The 17,212-nt window shown below is 43.9% G+C and overlaps 2 protein-coding genes across 2 annotated transcripts in view; one reads left to right on the forward strand and one right to left on the reverse strand.

Annotated features, from left to right (window-relative positions):
• Positions 1 to 8,069, forward strand: part of LOC126092863 (facilitated trehalose transporter Tret1-like) — a 28,311-nt gene extending 20,242 nt beyond the window's left edge. Inside the window, exon 4 of the mRNA XM_049908594.1 lies at positions 7,566 to 8,069. Within this exon, the coding sequence (XP_049764551.1) occupies positions 7,566 to 8,069 (504 nt within the window). The remainder of the gene's footprint in view (positions 1 to 7,565) is intronic.
• Positions 8,070 to 8,152: 83 nt separating this feature from the next.
• LOC126092864 (uncharacterized) lies at positions 8,153 to 10,179 on the reverse strand. Its single transcript, XM_049908595.1, has 2 exons — positions 9,747 to 10,179; positions 8,153 to 8,205 (listed from the first exon to the last, which is right to left on the reverse strand). The coding sequence occupies exons 1-2, from the start codon at positions 10,177 to 10,179 to the stop codon at positions 8,153 to 8,155; spliced, it is 486 nt and encodes a 161-aa protein (XP_049764552.1).
• Positions 10,180 to 17,212: the final 7,033 nt, after the last annotated feature.

Here is a 17,212-nt window from a genome sequence, read left to right on the forward strand (position 1 = left end):
CTCCTTGATAAGGCACTAGGGTCCATTTGACAGTATTTCCCTACCTACTTGTACGACGTTCATCTCTAATGTTAGAATTAGATACTATGACGTTCTTTCTCCTCATTATAACAATTTTAAATACAGTTAGAGTTAGCAGCTTACACTACATACAGAGGAAATTTTCTCCTCAGTTTTCAACAATTCCTTACAATTCTCCAATTATGTTTCTTTCCTATACGCAACAGCGTCATCGCCAAACAGTCCCATAGCGCCACTGATCCTACCAGCTAAATCGTTTATGTATATTGAGATAATTGTGAACGGTAAAGTACTGTACCCATTAGCAGGGTTTTTTTTTTTGTCATCAGTCTACTGACTGGTTTGATGCGGCCCGCCACGAATTCCTTTCCTGTGCTAACCTCTTCATCTCAGAGTAGCACTTGCAACCTACGTCCTCAATTATTTACTTGACGTATTCCAATCTCTGTCGTCCTCTACAGTTTTTGCCCTCTACAGCTCCCTCTAGTACCATGGAAGTCATTCCCTCATGTCTTAGCAGATGTCCTATCATCCTGTCCCTTTTCCTTATCAGTGTTTTCCACATATTCCTTTCCTCTCCGATTCTGCGTAGAACCTCCTCATTCCTTACCTTATTAGTCCACCTAATTTTCAACGTTCGTCTATAGCACCACATCTCAAATGCTTCGATTCTCTTCTGTTCCGGTTTTCCCACAGTCCATGTTTCACTACCATACAATGCTGTACTCCAGACGTACATCCTCAGAAATTTCTTCCTCAAATTAAGGCCGGTATTTGATATTAGTAGAGTTCTCTTGGCCAGAAATGCCTTTTTTGCCATAGCGAGTCTGCTTTTGATGTCCTCCTTGCTCCGTCCGTCATTGGTTATTTTACTGCCTAGGTAGCAGATTCCTTAACTTCATTGACTTCGTGACCATCAATCCTGATGTTAAGTTTCTCGCTGTTCTCATTTCTACTACTTCTCATTACCTTCGTCTTTCTCCGATTTACTCTCAAACCATACTGTGTACTCAGACTGCTCATTCCGTTCAGCAGATCATTTAATTCTTCTTCACTTTCACTCAGGATAGCAATGTCATCAGCGAATCGTATCATTGATATCCTTTCACCTTGTATTTTAATTCCACTCCTGAACCTTTCTTTTATTTCCATCATTGCTTCCTCGATGTACAGATTGAAGAGTAGGGGCGAAAGGCTACAGCCTTGTCTTACACCCTTCTTAATACGAGCACTTCGTTCTTGATCGTCCACTCTTATTATTCCCTCTTGGTTGTTGTACATATTGTATATGACCCGTCTCTCCCTATAGCTAACCCCTACTTTTTTCAGAATCTCGAACAGCTTGTACCATTTTATACTGTCGAACGCTTTTTCTAGGTCGACAAATCCTATGAAAGTGTCTTGATTTTTCTTTAGCCTTGCTTCCATTATTAGCCGTAACGTCAGAATTGCCTCTCTCGTCGCTCTACTTTTCCTAAAGCCAAACTGATCGTCACCTAGCGCATTCTCAATTTTCTTTTCCATTCTTCTGTATATTATCAGGGTTTTGGAAAGCCTCAAACTCATTACGTATGCTTCACGCAAAAGGTCAATAGCACTTGGGTGTTCACATCAATGGTTTTTTTTCAGCCTGATCTAAGGCTTAAACACCAAAAATTCCATTCTACTGACATGCATGGCAACCGCTCACATTCCTATAATTGTGGAATACGTCGAAGTTACCCGCTAACGAGTCACCCCATGAGTTCAGAGATAAACGACGTCTGCATCAAACGTTTTCACCCACATGGAACATAGCTTTGCCTATCAATATATCACTGGTCGATCGGCGTTCTGACCTAGCAGTCCCAACGACCTTGAATAATTCCACGTTCGACGATCCTCGGAAATATTCCAAAGTCTGACTACAGTCGAACACATTTTACTGTCTCACAACTTAGCAGACTAGCGGAATTTCTCCAAGTTAGTATGCACAGCCATTTCACTGCTCATCACTCAACGCTGACTGTCATAATCGTTTCCCGCACAAGCACACTTGTTGAAAACCCACATCTGCATTTGTAAGAAATTATTCGGCAGTCCTTTAGAAACATCCTATGTCTGTACCATGGTTATAGAGATCGTTTGAGACACGCCAGTCGCATTGACGACTGTATAAATCGGAAGTGACCTCGTTGAAGGAACCACATCGACACAGCCACCAAATTCGATTCATCTGGACTCATCTGGAACGCTACTGGACGTCAGTTCTGTGCCGCATTTAGTAAAAATTATGTAAATATGTGATGCTACATATGTCTGTAAACCAGAAAGAATCCACTCGTTCTGACATGTGTCCAGAATTGCTAACAAACTGTCTCTTAGCTTGTACGACGTCCTTCATGTTATATTTAAATAACAGCAGATGTAATAACTCACGTCTGGACTATCACATTTTGTCAGTATTCCGTCTCGTTTTCCTAGTACTTTCACTCTAATAGACATTAATAAGTGATCATTTCACTGTAAGTGCTCTAGAACGACACATTAACGAGGCGGAAATGACAGTATGGTTCTGTACAGGCACTAATTTCTCTAGCTTTTGAGGTCCTTACAAGACGTCTACGTGAGTGGCGCAAATCGTTCTGCAGTCTGTCGATAATGTCAATTCTCTATATTTATACCGTTGGACTCCTCAAATGCCGCATTTAGAAACCCTTAGGAAAAGCCCGATGTCCCATGTACAACATAAAACACGGAATGAAGCAAGAGCCATCAGACGTAAAGGTTATGTGACATGGTAGCTATCTGACTCTTGTTAGGATCCTAAAGAACAGAAGACTTGATGGAACTACACAAGAACTCATAAAAGAAATTCTGAGAGACACGAAAGCAAGGGTGAAATTCAGAGGAGCACTGTCAGAAGAATTTCAGATCAGGACTGGTGTTAAACAGGGAGATGAATTGTCACCATTGTTGTTCAATATAGCACTGGACGAAGTGATCAGGCACTGGAGAGCAATAAAAGAGGAAATAGGAATACCAAAGACCCATGTGGGGGACAAAAAGGACAACAGGGCTCAAGTGGACTGCCTAGCCTTTGCAGATGACATAACAATAGTAAGTGAGACGGAAGAAGACGCAAAGACAACTTGACAACTTAAGTAAGGTAGCCAGAAAGGTGGGACTGAGGATCGCCTATAGCAAGACAAAGACATTAAATACCTCTGCAGACTGGGAAACACCGGAAGGCACTGTGCAAATGGTGGACAAATTTAAATATCTGGGAGAATTTATAACAGGAAGGAACAGGAGCAAGGAGGGAATAACAGAGAGGATAAAGAAGATGAGGTCAGCCTTCTGCATGACGAGAGACATATACACTCCTGGAAATGGAAAAAAGAACACATTGACACCGGTGTGTCAGACCCACCATACTTGCTCCGGACACTGCGAGAGGGCTGTACAAGCAATGATCACACGCACGGCACAGCGGACACACCAGGAACCGCGGTGTTGGCCGTCGAATGGCGCTAGCTGCGCAGCATTTGTGCACCGCCGCCGTCAGTGTCAGCCAGTTTGCCGTGGCATACGGAGCTCCATCGCAGTCTTTAACACTGGTAGCATGCCGCGACAGCGTGGACGTGAACCGTATCTGCAGTTGACGGACTTTGAGCGAGGGCGTATAGTGGGCATGCGGGAGGCCGGGTGGACGTACCGCCGAATTGCTCAACACGTGGGGCGTGAGGTCTCCACAGTACATCGATGTTGTCGCCAGTGATCGGCGGAAGGTGCACGTGCCCGTCGACCTAGGACCGGACCGCAGCGACGCACGGATGCACGCCAAGACCGTAGGATCCTACGCAGTGCCGTAGGGGACCGCACCGCCACTTCCCAGCAAATTAGGGACACTGTTGCTCCTGGAGTATCGGCGAGGACCATTCGCAACCGTCTCCATGAAGCTGGGCTACGGTCCCGCACACCGTTAGGCCGTCTTCCGCTCACGCCCCAACATCGTGCAGCCCGCCTCCAGTCGTGTCGCGACAGGCGTGAATGGAGGGACGAATGGAGACGTGTCGTCTTCAGCGATGAGAGTCGCTTCTGCCTTGGTGCCAATGATGGTCGTATGCGTGTTTGGCGCCGTGCAGGTGAGCGCTACAATCAGGACTGCATACGACCGAGGCACACAGGGCCAACACCCGGCATCATGGTGTGGGGAGCGATCTCCTACACTGGCCGTACTCCACTGGTGATCGTCGAGGGGACACTGAATAGTGCACGGTACATCCAAACCGTCATCGAACCCATCGTTCTACCATTCCTAGACCGGCAAGGGAACTTGCTGTTCCAACAGGACAATGCACGTCCGCATGTATCCCGTGCCACCCAACGTGCTCTAGAAGGTGTAAGTCAACTACCCTGGCCAGCAAGATCTCCGGATCTGTCCCCCATTGAGCATGTTTGGGACTGGATGAAGCGTCGTCTCACGCGGTCTGCACGTCCAGCATGAACGCTGGTCCAACTGAGGAGCCAGGTGGAAATGGCATGGCAAGCCGTTCCACAGGACTACATCCAGCATCTCTACGATCGTCTCCATGGGAGAATAGCAGCCTGCATTGCTGCGAAAGGTGGATATACACTGTACTAGTGCCGACATTGTGCATGCTCTGTTGCCTGTGTCTATGTGCCTGTGGTTCTGTCAGTGTGATCATGTGATGTATCTGACCCCAGGAATGTGTCAATAAAGTTTCCCCTTCCTGGGACAATGAATTCACGGTGTTCTTATTTCAATTTCCAGGAGTGTACAATAAAAAGAATATATCCACAGAGGCAAAGTTACGTCACTACAAGGCAACGGTGAGGAATACAGTATTATATGCTGCTGAGACGATGACACTAGGAAGAAATGGGGCAGAGCAAGTAGAGAAAGAAGAGAGAAAAATATTGAGAAAAATACTAGGTCCCGAGAGAGGTGGATGCGAAGACCTAGGGAAGAATTGTACCGGAACATGAGAACAATATCCGGGGAAATCAGACTCAAAAGGGCAAGGTTTGCTGGACATGTAGTTAGGATGAGTATGGACAGAATGACGAAGAGAGTGTGGGAAACAACAGGGAGGACAAGGGGAAAGACAGGAACCAAGCGGGTTGTTGAACTTCGGAAGGACTCGTTGGAATTGGAAATCAAGGTCGAAGGAAAGGAAAATTGGAGGAACAAATATACACCGACCAATATGCCGGAGATCAATGACAGAGAAGAATACAGGAAAAGATTAGAGTGTCACTAGTGGAGCCGACAGGAGAAACGGAAACTGAAGATCTCGGAAGCAGAGAAAGAATGAAGAGGTCCTGGGAGAAGAAGAGGAAAATGCAGTCCACGAAGGGGCTACCCGTGGTCCTACAGAGACCGTAACGCAAGAATAAGAAGAAGATGAAGAAGAAGAAGAATGGTAGCTATCTGGTGTCTTTTGTAGAGATTAAAACCGAAGCATTAACTGGATTTGGTTCTTTGATGTAGATGTTCAACGGTTGGCGAGAAGGTTTAACATAAAATATGGTGATTTAGGTACAAAACTAATGATCTGGTCACAACATTCGCTGGTTTTAGCACAAAACTGACCGATTGCGACGCGAAATACAATGATTTCGCCACAAAATTCACTGATTTTAACTCAAAATTGACTATCTGATTCAGTTCCCTCTTGAGTCTGCCAAGTGAAGAAACGAATGGAGTAATTCAACAACACCGTTTCTCACCAGCATTTGTCAAAAATTATTTAGAAATCCTGTAGCAATATGTAAGCTCGCCAACCACCGACAACGTCGCGCCAGCCGCCAGCCACCCCAAAGACGCTGCACGTCGCTGCAGTATCGCAGGGCGCCATTCACGAAGAGGAAATAGCCACGCCTTCCGACAGTTCCGATGGGTCACCGCTGCGCCGCAGTCTTGATATATGGTCGCACGGGACGAGAAAGACAATTCCTTTTTGACCACCGTCACGATAAGATCGGTTTCTGCCCCCAGTGGTCATTGTATCACCGCGCAATCGCGCGAGTATTAGCTTCTAATTTAAAGTGCTCATTGGTTTCAATGGACATGTGTTGATAGTAACTGAAGTAGACATCCAGTGTTCGTTTCTACGGACTCATGAGAGTTCTTGCAGATCAGTGTCCTCTGCTATTTCTTGTATTTGGACCTCAAGACACATACATGATTCATTAAGCCATAGCAATGGAGAGCGAGAAAGAGAAGTATATCTTTTGCGTCAAATAAAATGTTCTGTTATTGGAGTAATCAATTAATTGATTGAAATTACAATGAAATCTAGACCATTCGCTGCTTACAGGCGTTGATAAATATCAACGGCCAGCCGCTGTGGCCGAGCGGTTTTATTATTAAAGGGGCAAAACCTGTCTAGTCAACTTTGAAAATGAAATGAGTCTTACCACAAACTCCAGTCTACTCAGACAAATTCCGGTACACATCGAAAAACGCAGTTACAGCCTGCATATTCATGTCCTTCGAGCTGGCTTTTGACAAGTCTTATGGTTTCCTGAGTGACTAATCACTACGCCTCTTCATAAATCCGGTAAACCAGTTTTTATCTGCAATCATGTGTTCCACGCCCAGGGATGCTTAACGTTATACGTCGTTGCAAACGTGAATGCTGCTCTTCTGATTTATTCAGAAGTGTAGCCAAGCCCCTTGCAGCTAAGTCTTTCAACATAGAACTTAAATCATCCTCTCCTCCTGGGATGTCCAGCTGGTCTATGTGGTTTCTTCTCCGCCACTGCCGAATCACGTTTTGAAATAGTTACCCGATCTTTAAGTGTCGAATAAGGAATTTTGAACAATGCAGCAGCTCCTTTCATACTCACGTCTCCGCCTATAGCACTTGTTACTGCGTGTTTCATTTCTTCCTCGGAGCTTTAAACGCTTGGATTTTTCCTTTTGTGTGTAATGACCATCTGAAAGGTAACCAAGAAAAGATGTTCTCTAGAATTTCGCGTTAACATCGATTAAACTAATAATTTGACAGAGAGGAAATAGCCCCATGTGCAGTCATTTCGAAAGACGCTCCAAATCCCCCAGCAATGTTTGTTGGCACACTGGATAACCTGTATTCTTAAACAAATAATGTAAAGAGTTTAACATTTCACGTTATTGTGCAGGGTACACCTCAGTTTGTTAGACTGTATTGTTTAACTACAGCAATATCCATCACAACGCGCTTACCTCTAAAGTTTGTTCTTCTGTCCTGTCAGTACTGTAACAGTAAATGGGCCTACAACAAGCATATGCGGCGACACAAAGATACTGGCGCACACTGCAGGCAAAACGGCCTTGACTGTGTGGAACCTGCCCACTGTTCCAACATTTCCTGTTTCAGGCGGATTAGCCCCGTGAGCGGAATATCCCCGCTACACGCTACAGGAAATACAGCACGTAATCGAACAAGTTAACTTTTGTATATCTTACACCTCAATATTTCACGGTGAGCAAGTGCAAAATGTGTTTCTCTGTCGTCAACTGAAGTATTAATTCGTTTCTTTCGATGGCACAGGTTGTTGGCGGTCTGCTGTCTACAGTGTTGATAGAACGGATTGGTCGACGACCCCTGCTGTTCCTCGCGAACGGGGCCGTCGGTACTTCGGTTGCGCTTTTGGGTGTCTACCTGTACCTAAAGCAGCAGACGCAGGTAGACGTGACGTCCGTCGGATGGCTACCAGTCACTTGCCTGTCCATATACGTGCTGATGCACGCTGTCGGACTGAGCCCACTGGCGTACGTCGTGGTCTCTGAGACGGTGGCTCCAAGGATCAGAGGTCTGGCTGCCATTATCACGTACTCGACGAGCAGCGGCACCGCAGCCGTCATGAGCAAACTGTACCCAGCCATGTCGCAGTCCATGGGAGCCTACGGCACCTTCTGGTTCTTCGCGGCTGTCTGCTTGGCCTGCGCCCTCATCGGATGGCGCTTGCTGCCGGAAACCAAGGGACGACCTCTGGAGGATATCCTCAAGGAACTCAACGGCGGAAAGGATGTCCACGTCAGCAGCTCCCAATGATGCTCTTCACATAGGCCACGGTTGTCCCTGAAATTTTTCATTCGTAGTATTTATTGCGTGCCGTTTCACCCTGTGGGCGAGTACTACATCGGGAACACTGAAACATTCTCGTATGCTGGATTATGAGTCAACAGGCCTGTAAAATGGAGATATATCGACAAATTACATGCTTTGCGCAAGGTGCTGACAGTCGCTGTTGGCACACTTCTGGTTTCGATAGACAGAACCGTCCACAACTCCGCTCTGCAGCAAGTCCTTCAAAGACTGCACGTGCCTCCTCTAAATCAAAACTTTGACTTAAACTGTGAAATAGTTGTTGTTGTTGTTGTGGTCTTCAGTCCTGAGACTGGTTTGATGCAGCTCTCCATGCTACTCTATCCTGTACAAGCTTCTTCATCTCCCAGTACCTACTGCAACCTACATCCTTCTGAATCTGCTTATTGTATTCATCTCTTGGTCTCCCTCTACGATTTTTACCCTCCACGCTGCCCTCCAATACTAAATTGGTGATCCCTTGACGCCTCAGAACATGTCCTACCAACCGATCCCTTCTTCTGGTCAAGTTGTGCCACAAACTTCTCTTCTCCCCAATCCTATTCAATACTTCCTCACTAGTTATGTGATCTAACCATCTAATCTTCAGCATTCTTCTGTAGAACCACATTTCGAAAGCTTCTATTCTCTTCTTGTCCAAACTATTTATCGTCCATGTTTCACTTCCATACATGGCTACACTCCATAAAAATACTTTCAGAAATGACTTCCTAACACTTAAATCTATACTCGATGTTAACAAATTTCTCTTCTTCAGAAACGCTTTCCTTGTCATTGCCAGTCTACATTTTATATCCTCTCTACTTCGACCATCGTCAGTTATTTTGCTCCCCAAATAGCAAAACTCCTTTACTACTTTAAGTGTCTCATTTTCTAATCTAATTCCCTCAGCATCACCCGACTTAATTCGACTACATTGCATTATCCTCGTTTTGCTTTTGTTGATGTTCATCTTATATCCTCCTTTCAAGACGTTATCCATTCCATTCAACTGCTCTTCCAAGTCCTTTGCTGTCTCTGACAAAATTACAATGTCATCGGCGAACCTCAAAGTCTTTATTTCTTCTCCATGGATTTTAATACCTACTCCGAATTTTTCTTTTGTTTCCTTTACTGCTTGCTCAATATACAGATTCAATAACATCGGGGAGAGGCTACAACCCTGTCTTACTCCCTTCCCAACAACTGCTTCCCTTTCATGTCCGTCGACTCTTGTAACTGCCATCTGGTTTCTGTACAAATTATAAATAGCGTTTCGCTCCCTGTATTTTACCACTGCCACCTTTAGAATTTGAAAGAGAGTAATCCAGTCAACATTGTCAAAAGCTTTCTCTAAGTCTACAAATGCTAGAAACGTAGGTTTGCCTTTCCTTAATATTTCTTCTAAGATAAGTCGTAAGGTCAGTATTGCCTCACGTGTTCCAGTATTTCTACGGAATCCAAACTGATCTTCCCCGAGGTCGGCGTCTACTAGTTTTTCCATTCTTCTGTAAAGAATTCGCATTAGTATTTTGCAACTGTGGCTTATTAAACTGATTGTTTGGTAATTTTCACATCTGTGAACACCTGCTTTCTTTGGGATTGGAATTATTATATTCTTCTTGAAGTCTGAGGGTATTTCACCTGTCTCATACATCTTGCTCACCAGATGGTAGAGTTTTGTCAGGACTGGCTCTCCCAAGGCCGTCAGTAGTTCCAATGGAATGTTGTCTACACCGGGGGCCTTGTTTCGACTCAGGTCTTTCAGTGCTCTGTCAAACTCTTCACGCAGTACCATATCTCCCATTTCATCTTCATCTACATCCTCTCCCATTTCCATAATATCGTCCTCAAGTACATCGCCCTTGTATAGACCCTCTATATACTCCTTCCACCTTTCTGCTTTCCCTTCTTTGCTTAGAACTGGGTTTCCATCTAAGCTCTTGATGTTCATACAAGTGGTTCTCTTATCTTCAAAGGTCTCTCTAATTTTCCTGTAGGCAGTATCTATCTTACCCCTAGTGAGATAAGCCTCTACATTCTTACATTTGTCCTCTAGCCATGCCTGCTTAGCCATTTTGCATTTCCTGTGAAATAGTTACCAAAGAAAAATCACCATACGGTCGTAAGTTTTCAGAAGTTGTTATTTTACTTACATGACCAGTTCCTGCATTTCATTAACGCCGTCTTCAGGCCCCTAAGCTCTCCATGTATAGAGAATCAGATACATCGATGCATCATTAACCGGAGCCGTCGATAGTTGGACTCTGTTTTTGTGGGATGTGTACTTCGAAGAGGCCAGCCCGTGTGGCCGAGCGGTTCTAGGTGCTTCAGTCCGGAACCGCGCTGCTGCTACTGTCTAAAGTTCGAATCCTGCCTCGGGCATGTATGTGTGTGATGTCCTCGGATGACCTCGGATGTTAAGTCCCATAGTGCTTAGAGCCATTTGAACCATTTTGAAATTAGAAGACTTGTCACTTCTTAAGATGGCACTAATGATATGCCAAAACTTATGTTGTAAGTAAAATAACAACTTCTCAAAATATACGGCTGTCTGCTGATTTTTTTCTTCGGTAAATACGAGGGTTGAATGAAAAGTAATGCCTCCACCTTCGATAACTGAATTTGGATGGGAATATTTTAATAAATAAAATGCACAATTAATCCTTAGAATGTCATCTTTAATTACCAATATTCGCTTTTTCACATAATCACCAGCCAATTGGATACATTTCTGCCAACGATGAACAAGTTTTCTGAAGCCGTCACGGAAGAAGTCGACACTCTGTTTCCGCAACCACCGTCTCACAGTTCTCTCCACCTCTCCGTCCGCAGCTCGTGGTCGTACGGTAGCGTTCTCGCTTCCCGCGCCCGGCTTCCCGGGTTCGATTCCCGGCGGGGTCAGGGATTTTCTCTGCCTCGTGCGACTGGGTGTTGTGTGCTGTCCTTAGGTTAGGTAGGTCTAAGTAGTTCTAAGTTCTAGGGGACTGATGACCATAGATGTTAAGTCCCATAGTGCTCAGATCCATTTGAACCATTTGAACCACCTCTTCATCCGGAGCATAATGATGTCCCACGATTGAATGGAGAAAGGCGTCGTCTTCATTCTCGTAACGCGAGAGGAGTTCCTTGCAAATTTAAACTCTGTGCGCTTTCATTTCAGGAGTCAGCATCCGGGATACCCATCGTGCACAGATCTTCCGATAGCCAAGAGAAGCAATAAAGTGACCCACATGTTCTTGTGAAATGCCGATGGTGCATGCAATTTCTCTCTGAGTGATACGACGATCGTCCTGACTTAATCTGTCAACATTCTGCTTGTGAAACTCAGTGATTGCTGTCACAGGACGTCCAACTCTTTGTTAGTTTGGCACGCAGGTCAGATGTTCCCGCCTCAACATCTTTAAACATAATCGCCCATCGACGCACAGTACTCACATCAACACAATCACCATAAACAGTTTTCATTCTCTGAATAATCTCCTTCGGGGTGACACCTTCTGCTGTCAAGAATTCAATGACTGCACGTGGCTTAAAACGCACTGACCGACCGTCTGCGCAGGGTTCCATACTTTACACTGTAAAAACACAACGGTTCAATGCTAAGGCGTCCCACCAACTGTAGAGAAGAGGCTACGGAACAAGCCAGTATCTGCCGCATACCATTGCTGCCAATTGTTGAAGAGTTACGAATATGGAGGCATTACTTTTCAGTCAACCCTCGTATTTCACCGGTCACTATCCCGTACCCACAATGGATCATCAGAGATTGAACTATGAAAGCCCGATCACGTTTGCTTACTGTCTCCTGGAAGTTCGTAACATACTATTACAACGGTTTTATGCACTGAAAAGTTATCCTTTTACATCAGATTTGTTGGACATGTAAGTAAACGTAATTTAACAGATTATTTAAGGTTTGGAGTGGCAGGAACTCCCGCAAAGTGCAATGGAATAAACAAATGGTGGGAGGGTCGTTGATAGGACTTAAGTAAGAGAAACTGAAATTAGAATCGTCACTGTAGACATCCTGCATCTAGTATCTAAGTATGTCAATAAATAGCATCTGTAATAAGTTGTATGTCGTACATAAAATATGTGGAATGCAAATGTTTTTGCTATGCGTGCCCTATATTACCTAATCAACTGAAAAATGCCTCCGCTGACAGTTGTCTCAAATTTCAACAGCGACACGGATTTACCTGCACAGCTGAAATTAATATTTTTTCAATCACTGCTGAATGGAGGCTTTTTCAACCTACCTTTGAATGCAATTAGAATGGTCGGATTACGTATAGAGAAGGTAGTTCTAGAGTGAACGTATGAGGTATCGAACATATTTATTAAACAATGATGAGGGAAGAGAGTAAAAAAATTGTGAAATCCCGACTTACTCAAACGTAATACAAGTACAATGACCAGTATTCATGTACAAGAAAACATACTACATGTCCAAATACAGTTCCACAGACCATATGTCTTTAGTTTCCCACCTGATACATAGACAACAGAAAACCACAGCTCATTACTATTAATTCATTAAACGTTGTTTTACGAGTGGAAGAGCATTATGATACCACTTGAAACTTTGGATGACTGTATGAAAAATTAGTATTGCTCTCCATTCGTTCTAAAGAGGTTGAAATCAAAAGCAAAGATTTAACAAAGCCCAGGCGAAATAACATAGCAAAACGCACCGCAGGGAGAAATCAAATTCCCCATTCTCTGGAAGGCCACTTAATGTACAATCATGTAAATACAGCACAAAAGTGCAAAGGCAGTAACTATCTAACCATAATCCAGAACGAAGTCAGGTGAATGTGACCTTTACACTATCACTACATAAAGTGTCTGTACCAGGAGGAAAATCAGCGCGCGCTGTCGTCACGACAGCAGGAAGAAAGACTGTGTGTGTGTGTGTGTTTTCCGTGAGACGTCCAGAAAGAAATTCTGCTGCCTAGCGTTCCTGTTGGCTGGCTCGAGCCAAGGCCCGCACGACCTGTCAAGACATAGCTTGCAGTTTCAATCCAGAGAAGCACTGTGTAGTACACAGGTAGCTGACGACAGCTCTTCGAGGTTGATGAGCGACTATTACAGCACCCGCTAATACGTAGCATGTAAGGTTGTTTTTCGACAAACCAGATGCCTTTCAGCAGCAAGTCAGGAGTAAAATAAAAATGAACTAATTTAAGCTACTGACTTCTTCATGGCCCCACAAAAATCTGTATGCTAGAAGTAAGAGCTGTATAGCATCCGAACTCAAGCTTTGCAATGCATGGAAAAGTGTTCACGAATATTGAGATAAAAGCACAGGTGGCATGTGAAAATTTCTTAGCATTCTAGCTCCACCATCGGGATATGTGCCTTCGCTGCAACCAATGACTCCTAGCATGTGATAGAACTATCATTAGGTAACTGCGTCATGTATCCTAAAACGAAGGGCCAGGATATGGCAGTGGTCAAATACAATAGCCCCTCGCCCAACCCTCCAAGTAAGTACGTTAACTTCCCCCTCGTCAAATGGGCCACAGCCATATTGCGGCATGGAAGTTGCACTCTTCCGTCAACATGTGTGTGTGCGCGTTTTTTCGTTTTTATTTTTGAGCACTAACTGTCAAGCGCACGTTTTGATGTCAATCAGTTTCCTTCTGTTGGTCACGATGTTTCGCTGGCTGTATGCTGTAAGTTTAAGGTTCACTACAGCACATAGTTGGCACACTGTAAGAGTATTGCCAGTTTTATAGCAGTTAGTATCCCTAGCTGAAAGGTGATTGCCTTGTTCTGAACTGTGGCGACAGCTAAGCTTAAGAAACATCATAAATGTATAATGGTACACCTAATGATTCCAAGAGCCGTCTTGTAATGACTAGCATCAAATGAGATGTCATCCTAAAAAGAATATTTACAATTATAAACTGTTTATTCACTTCAACAGTAAGATGTTAGATAATCACGATCACGCTCATTAAAACTTTCATTCTGGTATGGATACTTCTACACGTCTATTGTCCATGTCAAACAGCTCAGTAGCATCATCAACTTCAACTAATATTTCAGGCACTGGACTGCAGCATGGTCACTCATAGTAGAGATGTGATCCAAACAAATGTGCTAGCCACAGAATAAGACCCACTTCTAGTATATGTACATATACAGGGTGAGTCACTTAACATTACCGCTAGATATATTTCGTAAACCACATCAAATACTGACGAATCGATTCCACAGACCGAACGTGAGGAGAGGGGCTAGTGTAATTGGTTAATACAAACCATACAAAAATGCACAGAAGTATGTTTTTCAACACAAACCTACGTTTTTTTAAATGGAACCCCGATAGATTTGTTAGCACATCTGAACATATAAACAAATACGCAGTCAGTGCCGTTTGTTCCATTGTAAAATGTTAATTACATCCGGAGATATTGTAACCTACAGTTGACGCTTGAGTACCACTCCTCCGCTGTTCGATCGTGTGTATCGGAGAGCACCGAATTATGTAGGGATCCAAAGGAAACGGTGACGGACCTTAGGTACAGAAGAGACTGGAACAGCATATTACGTCCACATGCTAACACCTTTTTATTGGTCTTTTTCACTGACGCACATGTACATTACCATGAGGGGTGAGGTACACGTTCGACGGGCGTTTCATAGGACGTGGAGGACGCATAAATTGGCCAGCCCGTTCTCCTGATCTTACACCTCTGGACTTCTTTCTGTGGGGTACGTTAAAGGAGAATGTGTACCGTGATGTGCCTACAACCCCAGAGGATATGAAACAACGTATTGTGGCAGCCTGCGGCGACATTACACCAGATGTACAGCGGCGTGTACGACATTCATTACGCCAGAGATTGCAATTGTGTGCAGCAAGTGATGGCCACCACATTGAACAGCTATTGGCCTGACATGTCGGGACACACTCTATTCCAATCCGTAATTGAAAAAGGAAACCACTTGTGTACGTGTACCTCACCCCTCATGGTAATGTACATGTGCGTCAGTGAAAAAGACCAATAAAAAGGTGTTAGCATGTGGACGTAATGTGTTGTTCCAGTCTCTTCTGTACCTAAGGTCCATCACCGTTCCCTTTTGATCCCTACGTAATTCGGTGCTCTCCGATACACACGATCGAACAGCGGAGGAGTGGTACTCAAGCGTCAACTGTAGGTTACAATATCTCCGGATGTAATTAACATTTTACAATGCAACAAACGGCACTGATTACGTATTTGTTTATATGTTCAGATGTGCTAACAAATCTATCGGGGTTCCATTTAAAAAAACGTAGGTTCGTGTTAAAAAACATACTTCCGTGCATTTTTGTATGGTTTGTACTAACCAATTACACTAGCCCCTCTCCTCACGTTCGGTCTGCGGAATCGATTCGTCAGTATTTGATGTGGTTTACGAAATATATCCAGCGGTAACGTTAGGTGACTCACCCTGTATAACCAGATAGACACGGGGTGCTACCATTCCGAAACAACCGTTTTTAAAATTGAATTAAAAACAGACTTGACCGTATTAAACATTTAATGGCAATGGTAACCGGTTTCGGTCAGAATGTGACTATCTTCATTATATTGCATTAAAATATGGTCTAATACGGTGGCAATGCTTTACAATCAGAATCTGATATATAACTGATTACTTAGGTGTAGATAATTACATGAGCCTATTAATTTTCATAGGCAGAATTTCGTCATTAGGTAAGTTACAGCCGCTACTATAGCTACTTGTCTGTGGTTATACCCACTAAGTCGCAGTAAGTAGGTTGCGATCAGTATGCTAGTCTGATAATTCTCAGAAGTGGCTATATGCAGATAATCAATAATTTTCTATTTATAACTAGCAAATTTTAGTAGTATTTTACACACTGTAGCTTGACTATCTTCTGTTGCATTTAGTAGTTGTTAGTCACCTATATACAGTAACATGTAAACAGCTGTTCACAGCTACAATAAGTCCAGCTTTTATTATTGGTACATTTCATACAAGTAATTAATTTTTTACACAGATTTTTAGTCAGTTGGTCATGTATAGCTACAGTCTATTAGGCATCTATAGTTCTAAGTAGTCAAGCATTTCAAGTTTTCATTGGTTAGCCACTTACATTGCCAGGTAGTTAATAATTTATAACTGCAGCTACTAAACCATCTACAACCTCAAGATGGTGATTTACACTGAAGCGCCAGAGAGACTAGTATAGGCATGCGTATTCAAATACAGAGATGTGTAAACAGACAGAATGCTGCGGTCGGCAACAACTATATAAGACGACAAGTGTCTGGCGCAGTTCTTAGATCAATTACTGCTGCTACAACGGCAGGGTATCAAGATTTAAGTGAGTTTGAACGTGGTATTATAGTCGGCGCATGAGCGATGGGACACAGCATCCCCAAGGTAGTGCTGAAGTGCCGATTTTCCAGTACGACCATTTCACGAGTATACCGTGAATATCGTGAATCTGGTAAAACATCAAATCTCCGACATCGCTGCGACCGGAAAAAGATCCTGCAAGAACGAGACCAACGACGACTGAAGAGAATCGTTCAACGTGACGGAAGTCCAACCCTTCCACAAATTCAGTTCTTAGCTATCAACAACTGTCAGAGTGCAAACCATTCAATGAAACATCATCGATATGGGCTTTCGGAGCTGAAGGCCCACTCGGTATCCTTGATTACTCCATTAAACGAAGCTTTGCGATTCGCCTGGGCTTGTCAACACTGATATTGGACTGTTGATGACTGGAAGCGCATTGCCAAGTCGGACGAGTGTAGTTTCAAATTGTATCGAGCTGATGGACCTGTACGTGTATGGAGACAACCGCATGATACCATGGACCCTTCATGTCAACAGGGAACTGTTCAAGCTGATGGAGGCTCTGTAATGGTGTGGGGCGTGTGCAGTTGGAGTGATATGGGACACCTGATACGTCTAGATACAAGTGCGACGGGTAACACGTACGTGAGCATCCTATCTGATCACCTGCATCCATTCATGTCCATTGTGTCTTCCGACAAACTTGGGCAATTCCAGCAGGACAATGCGACACCCCAAGCGTCCAGGATTGATACATAGAGGCTCCAGGAACACTCCTC

This window comes from Schistocerca cancellata, chromosome 7, assembly GCF_023864275.1.
Source record: "Schistocerca cancellata isolate TAMUIC-IGC-003103 chromosome 7, iqSchCanc2.1, whole genome shotgun sequence".
Lineage (NCBI taxonomy): Eukaryota > Metazoa > Arthropoda > Insecta > Orthoptera > Acrididae > Schistocerca > Schistocerca cancellata.

What these genes read in the sequence shown, in the direction of transcription:
- LOC126092864 (XM_049908595.1), bottom strand. Translation starts at nt 10,179, where the DNA reads ATGGCTAAGCAGGCATGGCTAGAGGACAAATGTAAGAATGTAGAGGCT. An exon ending in GAGCAAGATGTATGAGACAG is followed by an intron (nt 8,206 to 9,746) that starts GTGAAATACCCT and finishes TCCATTTTACAG; the next exon opens with GCCTGTTGACTCATAATCCA.